The sequence below is a fragment of the Marmota marmota genome, unplaced genomic scaffold, assembly GCF_001458135.2.
Source record: "Marmota marmota marmota unplaced genomic scaffold, marMar, whole genome shotgun sequence".
Taxonomy (NCBI): Eukaryota; Metazoa; Chordata; class Mammalia; order Rodentia; family Sciuridae; genus Marmota; species Marmota marmota.
In genome coordinates, this window is record NW_025999900.1 from 28,194,304 (window position 1) to 28,214,562 (window position 20,259).

The window sequence follows — 20,259 nt, forward strand, 5'->3', positions numbered from 1 at the left end:
GGGGGGGGGGGGGGGTGGAGACTGTCCTCAGAGCCTTTTCCTAGGGCTGGTGTAGGTCCTAAAATCTCATCTACAGCCATTGCTCTTTGGTCACTGTGGAATTCTGCCTGGCCTGGACAGAATCACTGCCCCTGCAATGGGCCTTGGAGCACACCTTCCTTTTCTTGCCTTGAGGAGATATTTACTCTGTGTTATGCTGCTGAGGGTTGGGGAAGAATGGGGCGGGGAGTCCTGTGCTCACCCAGTGCTACCACACTGGGTCACATGAAGAGTTCACAGCCCATTAACAGGCTACCTGTTGTGGGTAGCCTCTATTGAGATGGCCTGATGGCAAAAGACTGCTGTAGCTGGGCACAGGTGACGCTGGCTGGAACAGAAGTCTGTATGCCTGTGCCCCACACCAGGGCTATTCAGAGATGCAGGTAGGCCTGGGGATGGGGCTGTTAGGATCTGCCCAGTGGTAGGTTTTACCAACCTGGCACCAAATTCCAAGGGCAAAATCCTGTGCTTACTATCTTGTCCTACCCCCAGCAAATAGTCTTGCTCCATGCTATGCTACTCAAGGCAGTGTTGGTAACAGCAGTCCCTTGACCACTAAGGCTGACACTAAGCAGGGTTGTGCCTGAGTCTCACAGCTGCAGGACCTATATGGTCTCAGGGGTGAACCAGGCCTCCCCCACAGCTGGTGTTGACAGAGGCTGGAACACAAGCCTGTCCCACTGGGGTGCAGGCCTCTGCCTGGTGCCAGGCAGGTCTAGAGATTCTTTGAGCCCTGGCCTGGGCATGGCTGGGGAAGATGTGATGGAGTCTAAGCTGGGTGGCACCTAAGTCTCATAGATACAAGGGCCTGCAGAGTCTCAGGAGGGTGGTGTGCCCCCAGCCCCTCCATGGCTGGCACTCATACAAGTCAAAAACATGAGTCTGTCCTGCAGTGCAGGTCTTTCCCTGAGGCTGGGGCAGGTCTAGAAGCTCCATCCGTGAGCTCTGGCTGATTCTAGATCTTTCCCTTTTGCTTCCACCTGCTGCTGGATCTTGCAGTGGCAGGCCCAGCTGTGCTTCCTTGGCGATATGTCTGTGGAGAGACAATTGCTGGAGGACTTAACTTGGCTGTCATCTTCTAATTCGGCTGTGGAGAATTTTCCTCTTTATTATGGTGTTGTGTCTTACTTGATAATTTATTATGTGATTATTGACATTGACTTTTATCTTGATGGGTGCTAGATATTTTTGTATTCCTCTATGTGTGAGCTTTCTGGGACACAGTAGTCAGTTATTTGGTCCTTGATTACAATTTGATCCTTTCGATTCTTGCTACAAGTGTTAGATGGAACCAGAATAGCATTTAGACTAGAGCTAATTTTCCCCATTATTGAGGCAAAACCCTTTTGAGTACTCTGCCCATTATCCTGTGAATGATGAGGTTTTTCACTCTGGTTGATTGGAACAGACACTGTTCATGGCCCCATGTGAGCACAGAGGATTTCTCACTTCCCTCTGGTCCTTAGGTGGTTCCTTTACCTTTGGTAAGCTCCTCACATGCATGCCTTTATCAGTGGCTCAGCTGAAAACTCAAGGGGGACTTTCTGCAGAGCTCCAGAATTATCTTCTTCTGTGTCCTCATTCTCTCTGGTACTCTGCTCTGTACATTCCTCTCTCTTCAAATCAGGGAGATCTCTGGGCTGGGCTTACCCTTCCTGGGCTGCAGCCAGAAAAACTTCTTTAGGAAGTACAGTGGGAAGACTCTAGAGATTGTCTTGTTTTTCCCTCTTAGGGATCACTGTCCTGTTTTCCAAAGTCCAATGTTTAAAAACTATTCTTAAATTTTATTTGCATTTCTTTGGCTATATTAGGATATTTAAATTACCCATTGGGTTTTGCATATCTCTTCAGGCTTTGCCTCTGAAGCTGCAAAACTCAAGATTATGGTAATCACAGACCTGGGGGATTCAACTAGTGTCATTAGGACATCTCTGGGCTCTGCACTGGTTTCATTCTCAGGCTTCATGGGGTGATATCTACAACTCATGTTTAAGGCCCTTGAGTAAGTCCAGCAGACAGGAGAGTGGTCTCCTTGGGCCTGTAAAGCAATGACTTCAGCAGGAGTCTAATCACGTGTCATGGGCTGTGTTTAGTTATGTGCTGATCCCTTAACAATTACTGTAGCTGTCAGGAATAGCATTAGCCAGGTGAAAGTAGGGGCAGGAAAGACTGGGTGACGAAAATCAGGGAAAATGATGCTGGCAAGTAGATCAGTATGAGCTGTTTTAGTCGTCCTGTGGTCACCTCAGGAGAGCACTAGGAGTCTTGTAGCTGGCTCTGGATTCTCAGGATGCCACACCATCTCAGTTGGCTGTTCCTCTTAAAGCTGAGCCACAAAGATGGACTGATGCTTCCTGGTTTAGAATAATTTCCTTCCTAAAAGTAGCCAGACATATTTACAGCCTGGAGCACATTCAACACCTCAGAATCTCTTTGGATATCGATTTTTGAAGTTCCACAATTATGTTGAGCCTAGGTAATTCAAAAGGTCAGGTTGAATAGTCTCTAGTTCTCTCTGCTGAATCCGTTTATTTGATGTAGTCACTTGAACAAGACAAATTCAGTTTTCTGCTTTCTTTATTTACATGTCACTTGAGTTTTGTCAGTCCTTGGAGTTGATTTCTTTTGTGCCATCTAATTTCAGGAAATTGTGAAAAAATTTCAGCAAATGTCTTAAAGGAATCAACATATTCACCCCCTGCTTGTTTTGAATATTAGAGATCCTAAATTTTAAGGGCATGTTAAAAATGTCACAATTTGGAACATGTGAATCTCATTTGTAATTTGTCACAGTACAAAATTACCTGATTGACCAGGTGTGGTGGTGCATGCCTGTAATCCCTGCATCTGGGGATGTGGAGACAGGAGGATCATGAGTTCAAAGCCAGCCTCAGCAATTTATCAAGGCGCTTAAGCAACTCAGTGAGACCCTGTCTCTAAATAAAATACAAAATAGGACTGGGGATGTGGCTCAGTGATCAAGTGTCCTTGAGTTCCTGGTGCCACCCCCTCAAAAAAAAGATTACCCGATTAATGAAATGAAAGCCTCATCACTTATTTTACTTATTTTGTGTTGAAGCTCCTCAAATTTTTTTTTTAAATTTGTAGTTGTATATGGACAGCATGCCTTTATTTCATTTGTTTATTTTTATATGGTGCTAAGGATCGAAGGTAGTGCCTCATAAGTACTAGGCAAGTACTCGGCCACCGAGCTACAGCCCCAGCCCCTCAATTTTTTATTATTATTAAGTTTTGCCTTTTCCTTTCATGGTAGAGTCCCATCTATACCATGTGAGTCAACCTTTTCCATGCTTGTGACAAACTGCTCAAATGTTTTCTAATAGGTGTCTTAGCCTGTCAGTTCATGTGCAAGGGCCCATCAGGTAAGGCATTTGTTGAATATCCTGATCTGGCTGGTTCAGGTGAGCTGCATGGCCTCAAGGGCCCTATGTCAGACACCCTCCTCTGTACAACCCTTATTCCACATAGGAGAAAACAGGGAGGTAAAGTGGCCGACTCCTGTTGGTGAGCAGTAGCCCATTACAGCTCCTAAGCCTCCTCCCACTTCCCCAGCCAGAGAATTCCACCATTGTCCCCCTTCCCCCAATGGGGATTGGACGAGGGGTGCTCTACCACTGAGCTATATCCCCAGCCCTTTTAAAATTTTATTTTGTGACAGTATTGCTAAGTTGCCCAGGATGGCCTTGAACTTCTGATCCTTCTGCCTCAGCCTCCTGAGTTACTGGGAATAGAGTTGTGTTCCACTGTGCCTGGCTCTTAATGCAGGGAATTTTTTTTTTGATATATATTTTTTAGCTGTCAATGGATCTTTATTTATTTATATGTGGTGCTGAGAATTGAACGCAGTGCCTCACACATGTTAGGCAAGCACTTTACCCCTGAGCTACATACAGTTCCAGCCCATTAATGCAGGGAATTTTGAGCAGTGGAAAGAAGATGAATTTGGGGCAGACAGATGTGCATTCCCTTTTTGGCTCCACCATGTGTCAGTTGTGAATGATTGTTTCCTCTCGGCATTGTTTCCATCTATAAATTTGTGACTTCTATGTGGCAGTACTGTTGTGAGGATGGATAAAACTTTGATTTCACTTTCCCATTGACCTCTATCCCTGTTCTGTAATTTCTCAGGGCAGGAATCAATTCTGAAAAATCACTGCTAAATGGTTAAATAAAACTAATTTCTGAGTTAGCCAAATTAGTCTTGTTGGCACACGTTTCTTGAACTGCCAAACCTGAGAGAACAACTATATGACCATTGTAATACTGTGGATGGCCTGCCAAGGTAACCCATTTCAGGACACATCTAAGCTGTGGACTGAGAAAGGCCAAGATTTCTCTACCGACATTAAAAAAAAAAAATGCTCAAGGAAACTTATAGGCCACAGGAAAAGTTTCTCAGAAACTTAGAAATGAGCTTGATTTTCACAAGGCAAAATGTTTATGTGACTTTAAAGCAATTCTGAAGAAAAATACCATACCTTTATTGATATGGCCGTTTCTTTCCAGTATATTTGTAAACACAAAGACAATATGAAGAGACCTTGTCTTTTGTAGAGTTTTGACCCTGCACCCCCATTTTCTAAACAATTGTTAAATAGCTGAAGTACAATTTCTCTGTTACTGAGGAAGCAGGGACATTGCTTAATCTCCTCAGGAGTTCAACACAGCCTTGTTTTCTCCACATACATCTCTCCTCAAGTCCTGAGCATAAACTGTTCAGATGCTTTGGCGATGATATGGGCTCTGCTTCCATAGGAAAGGTGAGGTGAATGTGAACCCCACCCCTCTACTTCAAGGGACTTCTTTTCCTTCTCTTCAAACTTCCTTCAGCCAAAGTGTACACTGGATCATGTACTTGGTTGCATAGTACTAGCCAAATTCAAGTCAAACCTGCTTCTTGGGGATAGCCTCCATCAGTGACTTCTTGGCTTTTCAGATTCTGAAAGACCATCCCAGCTGAGTTCCCTGTGAGCCATAGGGCCTGCACTGAGACACAACAGTTGGGCAGCTTCCTCTGTCCCTTCCTTACATTTCTTCTCCAGCAGGTGCTGAGCTCAAAAAACACTTCTTCATTAGCATGCTAATCTGTTTGAGCCTGTTTTTTGAGGAACAACCTGTGACTACTGTGTTCCAGATGTTACTGATTTGTTATTTTAAAAATTTGAGTAAATTTAAAATCTATTGAGATGTATTTCAAGTTTCAGAATATGGTATATGTTAGTAAGTGTTCTGAAGTGCTTGAAAGAGTGCTGCTCTTTTTGGGTGGAGTGTTCTAGATCATCCTGGATTATTTAGGTATGCCCCGTGTAATCACATAGGTCCATTAAATGTGGAAGGAAGGAGAAAAACATGAAATAAGAAGGACTTGGCTGGACACTGCTAGCTTTCCACATGGAAAAGGGCCATTAGCCATGGATTATGGTGACCACTAGCAGCTGGAAAGGCAAGTGAGCCCCTAGGTTCATCAGAACCTCCAAGGAACACAGCCCTTCCCATTCCTTGACTTAAGCCCAGCGAGACCCATTCTAGATTTCTGACTTCTATAGTAAGATAATAAATGTATGGTGTTTTAAGCCAGTGGATTTGTGATTTGTTACAGCACCAGTAGGTATTCTTCAGGTTATAGCTGTAAAACTGAAGAATATGGAAAACAACAACCCCTAGGGAGAAAGGAGGACACTGGGTGGGTGGGGGTGTGGGGGCAAAAGCAAACAATGAGTCCTCCGCTCTGGACTTTCACCCTTTCCCAGCAACAAAATGGGTTTCAAACTTTTGCAATTGTTTCCCTGATTTAGGCTTTGAACTTGCACAGCTGTTTTCCCCCTGACTGCCCAAACAACACACTCTGCAAATGATTCAGATCTCACGTGTTATGATCAAAACCTCACTAAAAAAATTTAAAAATCATGCTATTCCCCTTCTCCCTCTTTCCTGCCTACCCCTATTCCCTATCTAGAGGTATAGCATGGATGGTGAAAGGAGACCCTCATCATTATACAAAATATATGTATGAAGATGTGAATTTGTATACCTTATATACAAGCAGAGATATGATAAATTGTGGTATAAAGGTGTATTAAGGATTGAAATGCAAAAACCAATAAGAAAGCTCATGTATAATGGCATAATTTTGCGTGAACATACTTTATATAATATACAGAGTTATGAAAAATGGTGTTGTGAATGGATAATTATGATTGTAATGCATTCCACTATTGTCATGTAAGAAATACAAAAATTTTTTAAAAATTTAAAAATCAGACCCCTCCTGTAATCAATTGTCATTTTCTCCTCTGAAACTGTGCCATTCTGCTGCTTAATAAAGAAGGCTTGCTGATCTGTTGAGGTCTGTTCCCCAATTTGGTTATTTTTGCTTTCAGAAACTAATACAGATAATGCAGGTTTTGTCTTTACAAGTTAGGTCTGGGTCTTTTGTCAATTTTCACACCTCTATTTAACAAGTTCAGTCTTTTCCCTGGTTTCCTGATCACAAGGGAGTAACAGTAATTAAGTAATGTCCTCATCTCCAAATAATAGCAGCTGTGATATTTTTGGTTTTAAATAGATTTTTATCCTTATTGGGGATTGTGTTTTTCTATTGTTTTGCATTTGATTAGATTTCAAATTCAAATTTTTTACCTTATTGGGTGCTAGAAATTTTTATAATTCTTGTAGTCTTAAGCATTGGTCTGGGATATGGTTATTTGGAAATAATTTGATCTTTTTAGGCCTTGCTTATAAGCTTTGTAGGACTCAAGAGCAGTTCTTAGTTTGGGACTATTTTCCTCACTAACATGGCAATATACTTGTGAGTTTTTGATTCTATGTGAATTGTGCATTTTTCTACTCTGGTTGTGAGCTCTGAGGATTGTTCCCTCCAATTATTTTGGGGTGGTTCTTTCCCCAGTCTCAGGTAGTTTTCCTCCCTTACCTGGTAGGTACTCTACTGAATGAGGACCCTCTGCTAAGCTGGAGTATAGTGTCTTCTCTGACCATTCTACCTTGAATACTGTGGCCACCCCTGAATACCCAGAACTGTCTGCTCAGCTAAGGGGCACTAAGGGTGTTCTGGCACCACAGTTAACAATCTAGGAATCACCCTATTTAATTCCTGTCTGCAGGACTACAATCTTAGCTGCTGATGTCCAATATTTTAAAGGACTGTTGTTTTAATATTTTGGTCCAGTTTTAAAATTATTGCTGGTGTGAGGGTAAACCAGTTACCTAGTGCTCTATCTTGGCCTAAAGTGATAGTTCCATTTTCCTTGTTTGATGTCAGCAATACTATTACTAGTGTTCTTTTTTTCATTCCTAATACTGGGATTTTGTGTCTTTTCACTTTTTTTCCCCCCCATTCGTTGGTTCTTGTCTTAATTTGTCAGCTCAGGAACCTGTAACAAGATATTACAGATTTGGTTGCTTAAAGAACAGACATTTATTTTCTCATAGTTCTGGAAGCTGAAGTTCAAAATCAAGGTGCTATCAGGTCTGTCTTCTGATGAAGCCTTCCTTCCTCTGTGAACATGTGGTGAGAGGAGATTTTTGAAATTTCTTCCTCTTTTTATGAATATCATTATAGAATTAAAACCTCATATATGTTAATTGTCAGGCGTAGGTTTACTGTAGCCAGCTAGGTAAAGTTGATTAATTCTGCCTTCACATTTTGTGTTTGTTATGAACACATTTCCACAATGCCTTTTAGTTTCTCTGAAGTAAATGTTCATTAATTTGATAGAAAAGTTATTCCAGGTTATAATTGTTGGTACTATCAAACTTTGGTACCTCATTTGTCTTTTTTTTTTTTGATACCGGGGATTGAACTCAGGGATACTTAACCACTGAGCCATAACCCTGCCCTTTTAAAATTTTATTCATAGACAGGATCTAAGTCTAAGTTTCTGGGGTTGACTTTGAACTCTTTTTTTTTTTTTTAAATTTAATTTTATTTTTATTTTATTTTTTTATTGGTTGTTCAAAACATTACAAAGCTCGACTTTGAACTCTTGATCCTCCTGTCTCAGCCTCCAGAGCCAATGGGATTACAGGTGTGCACCACAGCTCCTGGCCCTCATTTGTCTTTATTAAAATGAATAATGAATACATAATTGAACAACACTTCTTGTTGGCATTGCACACCATGAAGCATGGAATCAAATTTAATACATATTATTTAGAATTTAATGGGATGAATGTTATTTGTATTTGTTCATTCCAAACCATGTTAGTGTTGTCCTGTCAACATACAGAAAGGAAAAGACTTATAAAATGTATACAGGTGTGCCAGATGGAGAATAGACATTAAAGTGGTTTTAAAATCTCCACTTAAACTGGATGTGGAGGTTCATGCCTATATTTCCAATGACTTAGGAGGCTGAGAAAGGAGGGTTGCAAGTTTGAGGTCAGCTTCAGCAATTCAGCAAGACCCCATCTCAAAAAATAAAAAGGGCTGGGGGATGTAGCCTAGAGGTATAGCACCTCTGGGTTTAATCCCTAGTACCCAAAACAAACAAGAAACTTCACCTAATATCTGGCACACGTTTATGTACATTTTATAATGTGAAAACCAATGAACTATGAAAAAGTAGTTTTACAATTAAAAATGTATGTAAGGGATTCATGAACCAGTCAAGTAATATTTGTATAGGATAACCTTAGACTTTTAAAGGTCAATCGTAGTCATCTGTTAAACATAACAGGAGAAAGAAAAATGTTAAAATTTTATTTCTGAAATGCTTTATTCTTTTAATCAGTATACATTATATTAAGTATAGAATTTCCTTAAAAATTAACAACTCTTGGGTTTCACTGTTAGGACATTGTTTTAGAAAGGAAAATATCTGGCTCTTTTGACTTTTCTTTTTAACATTTATCCAAGCTCCAAGTGGATTATCATATTAAGGTTCTTCTGTGTTATTTCTGTCCAAGTTGTGACAGCTAAAACAAAACACAAAATTATAACTTAAAAAAAAAAAAATCACAAAGAATGGTTATGCTTTCAAATATACCTGTAAACACCCTAAGAAAATTCACTTTCATCACAGTAAAATTTAGGTTTCCTATTTGATTCGCTGCATTCCTAAAATAATAATAATAAACTTTAACAACTGAATTAAAAAAAAACAACCCTGGGGCTAGGGATGTGGCTCAAGCGGTAGCGCGCTCGCCTGGCATGCGTGCGGCCCGGGTTCGATCCTTAGCACCACATACAAAGATGTTGTGTCCGCTGAAAACTAAAAAATAAATATTAAAATTCTCTCTCTCTCTTAAAAAAAAAAAAAAGAGTAGAAAAAAAATAAGAAAATGTAAAGGAAAATATCTTAACTTTACTGCTGATAGTTTTCTTCTTCATATGTATTTCTAAAGTAGATCATGAAAAACAGAAGTCAAGTCTTTCAATTCTGGAAGGCTGGGTACAACTCCTATTGGACTAACTTTCCCAGATATAAAAATGATAAACTTAAACCAAATGTAAAAATCAACTAGCCAAAGGCAGTGGACAGCAACTAGAAAAGAGTCACCACCTAGAAGGAGGGAATAGCCCTGACTGATTCCCTGGTTTTGTGGTTCTCAGCTGGAGTCAGGCCCCAGCTGGTGTTATACTGGGGAGTTAGAACTGTGAGAGAAAACTGGCAGTCCTTCTTGCCTGGAAGAATCAGAGTGTGCTTAAGGCAACTAAAGAAACTGGAAAGTGAGGGGGGATCCTGGAAAGGAGGGAGAGAGAGACAGATGGGAATGAAATCCTTAAATTCTGTGTAGACATTTCCTAAATCTATCATGAAACCTGAACTTCTCATAAATGGGAGAGACTAAGAAGTCAGGATTTGAGATCCTGTCCAAGAAAACAGTTTGAAGTGAGTCCAATCAAGGTAACTGCCTAATCTTCAAATCAATATTCTTAAGAGAAACAGAATTCAGTCTTCAAAACAGAACATTTATAAAGTTAAGAACATAATGTAACGCTAATCAATATATGAAGAAATAGAAAAATGTGCCCCATACTCTAGAGACAACCAATTGTGACTGGCAGGGAGATGATCTTTATGTTGTAATTTAACAAGGTTTTAAAAGCAGCTCTAACTACCTTCAATGAAGTAAAGAAAAATATGCTCCCAAAGAATAAAAAAAATATCAGCAGAGAAAATGAAACAATGCAAAAGGAACCAAATGAAAATTCTAGAATTGATAAGTATCTCCACAAGACACTAATTAAAAACAACTAAGTAAATGGCAGAAAGATAGTAGAGGGAAAGGAAAGGTGAAGTACTGAGACTAAGTCAGAACAAATTATATTCTATGCTTTTATAATTTTTCCAAAATGAATCCTATTTTGTATAACTAAAAAGAACCAATTAAAAAATATTGCGGGGCTGGGGTTGTAGCTCAGTGGTGGAGCACTTGCCTCACACATGTGAGGCACTGGATTCAATCCTCAACACCACATAAAAATAAAGATATTGTGTCCATTTACAACTAAAAGATTAAAAAAATTGCAACATAGAACTGACAAATACATTAAAAAAAGCAGAAGAGAGACAATAAAAGACTTAGAGCAATATAAATTGTACATTCTGAATAGCAGAATTCTTAGGGATCTGTGGGACAACATATATGCCAAACACACAGTCCTACAATAATGCATAATGCTGGGTCTATGTTCTGAAAAATATATCATTAGGTGGTTTCATCATCATGAAAACACCAACGATGTAAACTTAGACAAATCTGGTCTGAGTGGTACAACCTCCTATATGCATACCCAGGTTATTTGGTAATGCCATTGCTACTAGGCTACAAACCTGTACATCAAAACAGAAAAAAATACAGTAAAATAGTATAAAAGATAAATGATGTGCCTGTATAGGCCACTTTCCATAAATGGAGCTTATAGGACTGGAAGTTGGTCTGAGTGAGTGAAAGCTCAGAACATTATTGTACACTGTTGTAGACTATAAACACTATGCCTTAGGCTACATTAAATTTCAGCACTTACTATCAGAATCAAGTATATAATATACATAACCATATGTGCTAAATATTATGAGTGGCAGTGCAATAGGTCTGTCTACACAGCACCACAACACTTACCTAATGTGCTGCATTATGATGGCTCTGATATCACTTGATGATGGGAATTTGTCAGCTGTGTTATAATCTTATGAGAGCACAGCTGTATTATATTGTATACATGGGCTGTTGTTGACTAAAAAATCATTATGTGGCTAGTGAATATGTAAAAGGAGTCCTAAAACGAGAAAGAAAATTGGGCATAAAAATATTTGAAGAAAAAAATGTCTGAAAATTCCCTAAATTTAGTGAAGATATAAACTTAGCCAGGAAATTTATACCCAGTTTTCCCCAACCAAGACATATATGTCATACTCTTCAAGAGTATGACCTTATAGTTTTACTGAACTCTGAATGACTGTTGACTTATCAGAAAAAATGAAGGCTGGAAGACAGTAAAATATCTCAAGTCTATACAGCAAAACTAATACTGAAGAGTAAAGGTAAAATAGATATTTTCATAATAGGAAATTAAGAAAATTCACGGCTAGCATACCTGAGACATGGTAAATTCTAAATGATGTTTTTCAGTCAATATAGAATTTAAAATTTTTTGGAAACAGAAGAAAATGGAGAGTCATAAATATCTGTATAAAAGCAAAGGATTTGTTTGTCATCATTTTTGCCTCAGTTGTGTATATCACTGTCCATTGTCTTGTGAAATTATTGGTATATACACATGTAAAATATGGGAGAATAGTTCTATAGTTGTAAGGTTTCTAAATTTAGTGCAACTGGACAATATTAACTCTAGTCTACAAATAAAGATGTATATAGCAGTTGCTTTAGAGATCATACTGAATTAATAGTGCATAGATGTAGCTTAAAAAAATTCTGTAGATGAATTACAATGGAATTCTAAAGTTTTCAAAAATCCAAAGGAAGCATGTAAGGAAAAACAGAAGAATCCTAAACAGGAGACTAAAAGAAAAGCAAATAGTAAAATGGTAGACATAGACTCTCAGTAATTACATTAGATGGTAATTACTGAGAGTCTAAGTAATTAAAGACTCTAATTAAAAGGTAGACACTTCAGAATGGTTAATTTAAAAAGTTCAACTATATGCTGTCTACAAGGTAAGTTGAAAATAAATAGGTGGAAAAAGTTTTAACATTGCTACTCTAGCCTCTTATATTAACATTGCAAATGGTAAGCATAAGATAAAGTAGACTTTAAGTCAAAGAGTTTTATTAGATATGTAGGGAAATACCACATAATGATAAAAGTGGCCATTAGAAAAATGATGAATCATAAAATGTGTATATATCCAATAGCCCAAAATACAGAAATGGATAGAAGTAAAGGGAGAAAGAGAATTCCACAATCCTATTTGGCAATTTTAATAGCAGATGATAGAAAGGACTCACCCTCCAAACCAAAACCAGAAAGCACACTTCAAACTAACAGAGAAGCTGAGCAATGCTCAGATACCCTAACCAAACTGATATTTACAGAACTCTATACATAACTTCTGTAGAAACTCATTCTTTAAGAGTATATGGAATGGTTGGCAAGACAGGCCTATATGTTAGGCCATTTAAAGAAATTTCAATACATTTTAAACTGAAGTTATGTAGAAAGTGGTCTACAACTACAAGGCACTATTAGGTATTTATAAAACCCTGGAATATAAGAACAGTATTATAAATAATACTTAGAATAAATCACAAGGTAAATTACAAAATATTTAAAAGTGATAATGAAAATAAAATAAAAATTTGTGGAATATGCTTAAGTATTATTGTTCGGCAGAAATTAATTTTAAGGCTATAAATGCTTATTTTAGGAAAGAACTAAAGTTAATAAGTTTTCAACTTAAGCTAGGAAAAAAGTTAATAGATTAGAAATAGAAAACAAATGAGAATAGTAACAAAGGCAACATCTGGGTCATTCAAATGGTAAACAAATTTGAGATTCCCCTTGTTAACCTAAATAAGACAAAAATTTCATTTATTGGGAAAAATAACTAAATAGACATTTCTCAAGAAGAAACAAATGGCCAACAAATAAACATGAGAAAATGTTCAACATCTCTAACAATGAGGGAAATGTGAATTAAAACTATACTAAAATTTTATCTCACTCCAGTCAAAATGGGTATAATCAATTATGGGTCAGCATCCCAACTGAAAGCTAAGATCAATATAAGATTGTTAGTGGCAACAATCCTAAAAGGACCATGTGGACAATCAATATACCTCAGTTATTGCAGTCATTAACTTTAAAGGTGAACATAGTTTTCCTGTATCAACTGAACATATGTTATTGCCCAGAAGTTACTTCATTTCTCAGGCCCAATCTATGACACTCTATCACAAAATCAGATATATGGAAAGCTGAATTGAATTTTGCCTAAATAAGTACACTACTCCAATTTTAAATTTTGTCAATTTGCCTTTTCATAAAGAATTGGAATAATGAAAATGTTAGTTAAAACAAATTTTTGAGTTCTACAGTTTTCAACTGGTCCAGATGAATAAATAGTTCTCTTTCTCTTGAAAAATATCAATGGTAACTTAAGAGAAACAAACTAAAAAAGGTATACTTTACCTGTTTTATAAACTGTGAAGCATTAAAAAGCTCACTGCAGCCATATAAAATGTGTTTGCCTTGCTTCCCCTGTAAAAAACAGAAATCATGAATAAAAACTCAGATCCAAGTGAGTAACAAATACATTTTCAGTTTTCCTATGAAAAAATATTAACTTGCTAGGACTTTTTTTGTTGTTAGCTTTGTGAGTGGTGTTGCTGAATTTCAGTGTACATGTGTATCCTAAAATTGCATGAAATAAAGAGGGATAAAGTGGTAAAATAGGCATAAGAATGATTTATTATACTAAAACTAGGAGTATGATCACATTTCATAGGATCAACAATTATCCAAAAAAATCTGAGACCACAACATTCTTTTAAAGATCTATGCTACTTGAAGCAAAATATTAATTTGGTTATGTTTAGCATAGTAGGATATGATGCAGGTAGTACGGACTGTAATTTCAGTCTCACTAGTGCAATAGTATTTACATGTTAATAAATATCCTGTTCCACTCTGAAACTCTTATTTTATTTCCACAGAATGTTGGAACCTAATTACAACACTGAAACTTCTCCACTAGAAAATGCAATTCCTATATGTATTGTGAACTTGAAGTTAAATTCATAAGATTTCTTTTGTAATGTAAAAAGTTTATCCCAAAAAGTAATTTGATAATGCAACAAGGAATAAAAAAAAATTGGCTTTGTTATATAAGAAAAGGACATTTCTGTGATGTGTAAATAAACATAACTGCTTGCCTTATATGAAGTGAGAATAAAAATAATAAATGAATAAAAAAATAAATAAAAAATGAATAAATGTCCTAGATGGCCGTCTATAAAGGGAAAAAACAAAAGCTATACCTTAATTATAGTTTTAGGCTGGGTGTGGTGGCGCATGCCTATAATCCCAGCTATTCAGGAGGCTGAGGCAGGAGGATCACAAGTTCAAAACCAGCTTCAGCAACTTAGCGATGCTCTAAGCAACTTAGCAATGCTCTAAGCAACTCAACAAGACTCTGTCTCAAAATAACACAAAAAGAGCTGGGGATAAAGCTCAGTAGTTAAGTACCCCTGGGGTTCAATCCCTGGTACCCCCCCATTCCCCCCTCCAAAAAAAACCTTTACAGTTTTAGAAAATGAGATGGTACATGCAGCAATTACAGAAGGTCATATAACTAGGATTCTTGAGGCTATAGAGAACATAAATGAGCTATTAATAAAGGCAGAGATTATAGTATAGAAGGAGAAGGCAAGCCCAAGAAAACATCAGAGGGCTTCAACATTTCTAGGACAGATCTCAGGATGTTATCTCAGTAGCACAAGACTCATCATTTTTAACTGTTAACTATCAAGATACATTCTAGATACACTTGTATCCTACATACATATTGGGAGTTCATAATCCAAAGATAAAGTGTGTCCTGGCAACGATCCTGGGAGTTGCACTGATCAGGTTTTTTTTGGTGGTGGGGTGGTACTAGGGATTGAACTCAGGGGCAGTCAGCCACAGAGCCACATCCCCAGTCCTATTTTGTACTTTATTTAGAGATAGGGTCTCACTGAGTTGCTTAGTGCCTTCCTGTTGCTGAGGCTGGCTTTGAACTTGAGATCCTCCTGCCTCAGTCTCCAGAGCCACTGGGATTATAGGAGTGCACTATCGCTCCCAGCAGCACTAATCAGTTTTGGAGGTCTGTTTTTTCTTCCTGTTATACCTTGATCTCTACCTTACTAGAGCCTTATATGAAGTGAGAATAAAAATAATAATCATCATTTTCTAGTGTTAGGTGAATAAATTAAGATTACAAAATGTCATTCTAAGAATACTTTGTTTTAGTTTTTTTCTGTCACTTCCTGCTATGTTACCCAGCCGGTCCCGAAATCCTGAGCTTGAGAAACCTCTTACCTCAGCCTCTTGAGTAACTGGGACTTATTGGTATGTGCCACTCTGCTTTGCCTATATGCAGGATTTTTTTTTTTTTTTAAATAAAGCTGTTTTAATTTATTTATTTTAGTTTTTTTAGGTGGACACAATATTTTTATTTTATTTTTATGTGGTGTTGAGGATTGAACCCAGCGCCCGCGCATGCCAAGTGAGTGCACTACTTAAGCCACATCCCCAGCCCTATATGCAGGATTTTTAAGTGATCTCTTAGAAGAGTAGTTATGTAAAGGTCAGGACAGCCACCAAAGAATGCTGTGCTCTAAAGATATAAAACTAAAACTATCCCATGATAGAATAAGAAGGCCAAAACATACCTTTATGTAGTCAACAAGATTTTGATATTCTATGTAGTTGCCTCCTCCCACCACAAAAACAATTGCCTACAAATGCAAACAAAAAACTAAATTGAAAGAAATAGTTAAAAACATTGTTATAATTTTCAAGTAACATGGTTTTTAGTCTGAAACCTATTCTACAATTGGGACAAAAACACTAGCTAGCCAAAGGCCACAGCTGAAGCATCTAATGGTATTTAATTAAGAAATTTCTAAAAAGTTTATACATTTATAAATTTTAATGCTTGTTCAGTGGTAAAATGAGACAAAGTTTTCAGAAACAATTTAAAGATAACTTCTTTTTTTAGTACCAAGGATTGAACCCAGGAGTGCTCAACCACTGAGCCACATTCCCAGTCCTTTTTTATATTTTATTTAGAGACAGGGTCTCCCTGAGTTATTTAGGGCCTCACTAGGTTGCTGTGTCTGGCTTTGAACTTCTGATCCTCCTGTGCTGCTGGGATCACAGGCATGCACCACTGTGCCCAACACTAGAGATACTTATTATTCTTCTAATAAGTAATAGCAAATAAATCCAAAGGGCTTTCTTCAAAGGATGCTTTTCAGTTTGCAGTTATTTACTATAGGCAGGAAAATCAGAAAAACCAGCATTTATATAATTTTCTATGTATGTTATTTACTGTATTTGCTGAGAAGTCTATTTGCATTTTAAATTAAAGCAGTCTTCACAAATGCATGGAATCCAATTTTATAAGCTCCACACTTAGAAAATTTTCACTGCAATCTGCAAGCCTTCTTTTTTGGCAAATTGCATAAGTTTCAGCCACTTTAAAGCTTCAATATAATAAGTATAAATAGTTTTATAAATCAGGAAAATACAGTTGCTGAGAATTAAAAAAAATCTTGGGGTACAGAATTGGATTTATCCAAATCACCATGCACTAATCATATTAGCCATGTTTATGACAAATTATTGTTCAGGTTACCTTTTATCTTTTCTAGGAGCACAGAATTTTCATGTGAAACTTACCTCCTGAAATGGATTTTTGTTCCTAGGAACTGAGCTGTAATAGAGAAAAACTATACTGAAAATCTCACTCATGGCTTTTATTATGGGTAAAACAGGTATGGGAAATACCACATTAACATATACTCCAGAGGTATGTTAGGCATTTACAGTTTTACCTCCTCTTTCTCAAGAGGGTAGTGGGTACTTGAGTTCTGCAGAGGAAGAAGCCAGAAAATGTAGAATACGTGTCTAAAAGGGAATGGGCATCCTATTGACTTTGAAATAAAATTCTAGAAAACTGAGGAGCAGAGGTCCCTGAATATATGCAGGTATTTTGGTGGTAAATTTCAACATACTTCAAATGTCATTTATGTTGTCTATGGGTATCTATATTTGCAGAAAAAATGAATAAACACCTATAAGATAACATAGGAAGAAAAAAGAAAATGGCAAGAGGGATCTGTATTTTGCAGTAAATTATATTTTCTTTATTACATTATTATATATTTAAAAATATTTCTTTGATATCTAGAGATCTTTAATAAGGACATTTTTTCAAAGTTTTTGTGTATCAGATACATATTTGAGTGCTAAAATAGGCTGTACAGTGTGATTAACAAGGATAGTTGAAACTTTTCTCAATTACTCAGTGGCTAAACATAGCTCTATCACCTTTCCTAACATCTTTAGTCTGTCTAAATATTCTGTCAAAGTGGTTAGACATCTACCTGATCAAAATGCCTCCTAAATGCTTAACTTCCTTCTAATTCTGCCTCCTTCCCTCCTAATTCTGCCCATTTTTTCTATAATTTATAAGCTATTTTTTGTATCACCATGAATTAAATCTTGAAAAATATCTGTAATAAACAAAGGCTACCTTACTATATCATGCCTGTCATAAAATACAAAAATTCTTTATAGAATGTTTCACTGTCAGCAAGTGTTTTTATAGCAATGGTTCCCAAGAATTGGATTTTGTAGGAGCTACATTAAAAAAAAAAAACAGTATCCAAATATAAAGCTCCTTTCTCTTAATTTGGTCTGATAAAAATATTCTTAAAACACACATTATCCCAATTTCCCTCCCCTACACTTAGTTTGTAATGCCAAAAGCCCCCCCAAATAAGAAAACCCCCAAACAAAACAAAACAAACAAACACACACCTCAAAACAAAAACCCAGTAAACAGCTACATGTATTTGTATATATACTTGGAGGGAAAAACAACAAAATACTATCTTTAATACTATCTTTGAGAGATTAGCACACATATTGCTTCCTTTCCAGTTTTTCCACACAGTTTAAATTTTTAATATTAAGCAGTGCTGCTTTAGAGTACAAAACCAATTATTTTCATTCTTGGGAAATCCTACAACATATTACAGAAGACAGAAACTGTTTACCTGTCATTGCCACGTAGCATTTTGGGATCGAAATATCTGTAGTCATCAGTTTCCTATTTAAAAACAAAAAAACCTTGACAATGGAATTTTTCTTTAGAAGTTCTGGCATACGGTTATCTTATATTCATGAATCTATCAATTTTGTAGCGTGTACAACAACCACCCCTAACATTTAATGAGTAGTTACAATGTGCTAAGCATCATTTAAGTGCTTTATGTGAAATTACTCATTTAATCCTGAGTTTCTCAAGTAGCTACTATTACTATCCCCATTTTTCAGATTGGCAAGTTGAGGGGGGACTGAGAGGTTCCTAAGGTTACATATGTAATAAGTACGGGAACTCTAGCATTGGCAACAAGGCAGTTTCAATGTCCAAGCTCTACTCTCATGCTATAATGTTTCTCAAAAATAAGTCTGAAAAAAATAAGTATTATAAGTCTTAAAGTAGTTAATGTACTGAAGTATTTTTGTTTTTTAGAATTTTATCTGTATAAATTTTATCTCATGATTTTACCGAATATATGGAATACCTAACACAGGTACACATCTCTTATCTGAAATTTTTGGAGTGATATGTATTTCAGAGTTTAGGATTAAAAAAAATTTAGATAGGTAATATCAGGCATAAACTACATATAATATGGGTAGCACCTCATCATCAAATATGTTAATACTTCTATTTCTACATATGTGAACATTAACAGAAAATAGGATAAATAAAAACTATAAAGAGCCTCAACTGGAGTCCAGGTCAGATTTTGCCACCAAATGAGTTATACAGAATCTTTTAGTTTTCAAAGCTTTTTGGATTTTTCAGAAATTGTGAATAAGGGGTTGTGGACCTCTATATTATACTGGAAACTTAACGCGTTGATTAAAGAAGTTGGAAAGTATTGCTCTATTACTTATTGAATAATGACTTTCCATTCTCTGCCTGCCTCTCCTTCCATAGCAGAATCATCCAGAGAAATTCATCTTTTCTTCTTCTGGAGTGTGGATGGTTTCACTAAAACCTGATAAAGTACAGATATACTACATGTGTTGCTATTATTTAGTCCCGCATTCAATGGAGATACTTTCAATCAACCACAGCACCCTCAGTAAACCCAAATGTAGTGTCAGAATCCTCCAAGTAGTTTACTTCAAGAAACCACTACCAACCAGATTTACAAGGCAAGAATAAACCTATCTGATATCTTGCCTTACCTTTATTAAGACAAAGGAGAATAATAAATGTCATAAGAATGCATCTAAAAATAGGTAACAGCATTTTAAAACATTTGAGATAGGATACATTCAAGATTACCTGCCAGGTCTAACTTAGTACACTTTGCTATCTCTTCAGCATTTTGCTAATCTCCTCAGTGCCTCCAAATCAACTTGTCCATCTGGGAACAGGAGAGGTATAAGAGTGCAGGCAGCTACCTCACCTAGCAGATGGATGAAGAAATGCTTTCAAAACAGAAAACATTTACTTTTTCTAATTAAAGTATCTGTCTGTAGTAATGTGCCTTCAGTTCTATTGACTTTATAAATAATAAATGAACTTGTAATTACAACTTGGAGAAACATTTAAGACCCACAATTTAGCCATTGATGTGTTTTGCCAGAGAAATACAGAAGGATTGTGTATGCTGGGATGAGTACTAGACTGGAGGACAATAGTAGGATTTTTATTGTAATTCTGCTACTAAAAAGGTGTGACCTGGCAAGTTACTTAACCTCTCTAGGTTGCCTTGCCTCCATTGTTAAAATGATTTAGGATGTTTCCTTAAACTCTATTTCTGTGATTCCATGAAGGCATGGTTCTTACCCTAATCAACAAAGTATAATGGTAGACAATTTGGCTTGTGGTTAAAATTCCAATGCTGCCACATACTAGCTGTATATCCCTGAGCAAGTTTAATGACCTTATTGTGACTCAGTTTCATCATCTATAGAAATGA

The 20,259-nt window shown here is 36.8% G+C and overlaps 1 protein-coding gene across 4 annotated transcripts in view; it reads right to left on the minus strand.

Moving 5' to 3' along the window:
* Positions 1-8,763: 8,763 nt before the first annotated feature.
* Scfd1 (sec1 family domain containing 1) overlaps positions 8,764-20,259 on the minus strand; it is a 92,991-nt gene continuing 81,495 nt past the window's right edge. For 2 of the 4 annotated variants that reach the window (XM_015491774.2, XM_048798720.1), the window contains exons 21-25: positions 18,313-18,365; positions 16,931-16,964; positions 15,919-15,984; positions 13,676-13,744; positions 8,764-8,994 (exon numbers count right to left, since the gene is read on the minus strand). In XM_015491774.2, coding sequence (XP_015347260.1) covers positions 8,971-8,994; positions 13,676-13,744; positions 15,919-15,984; positions 16,931-16,964; positions 18,313-18,365 — 246 coding nt within the window. In that variant the 3' untranslated portion in view covers positions 8,764-8,970. Of the gene's footprint in view, positions 8,995-13,675; positions 13,745-15,918; positions 15,985-16,930; positions 16,965-18,312; positions 18,366-19,619; positions 19,744-20,259 lie in introns of those variants that run through there. The other 2 variants (XM_048798719.1, XR_007345827.1) reach the window with 2 other exon arrangements.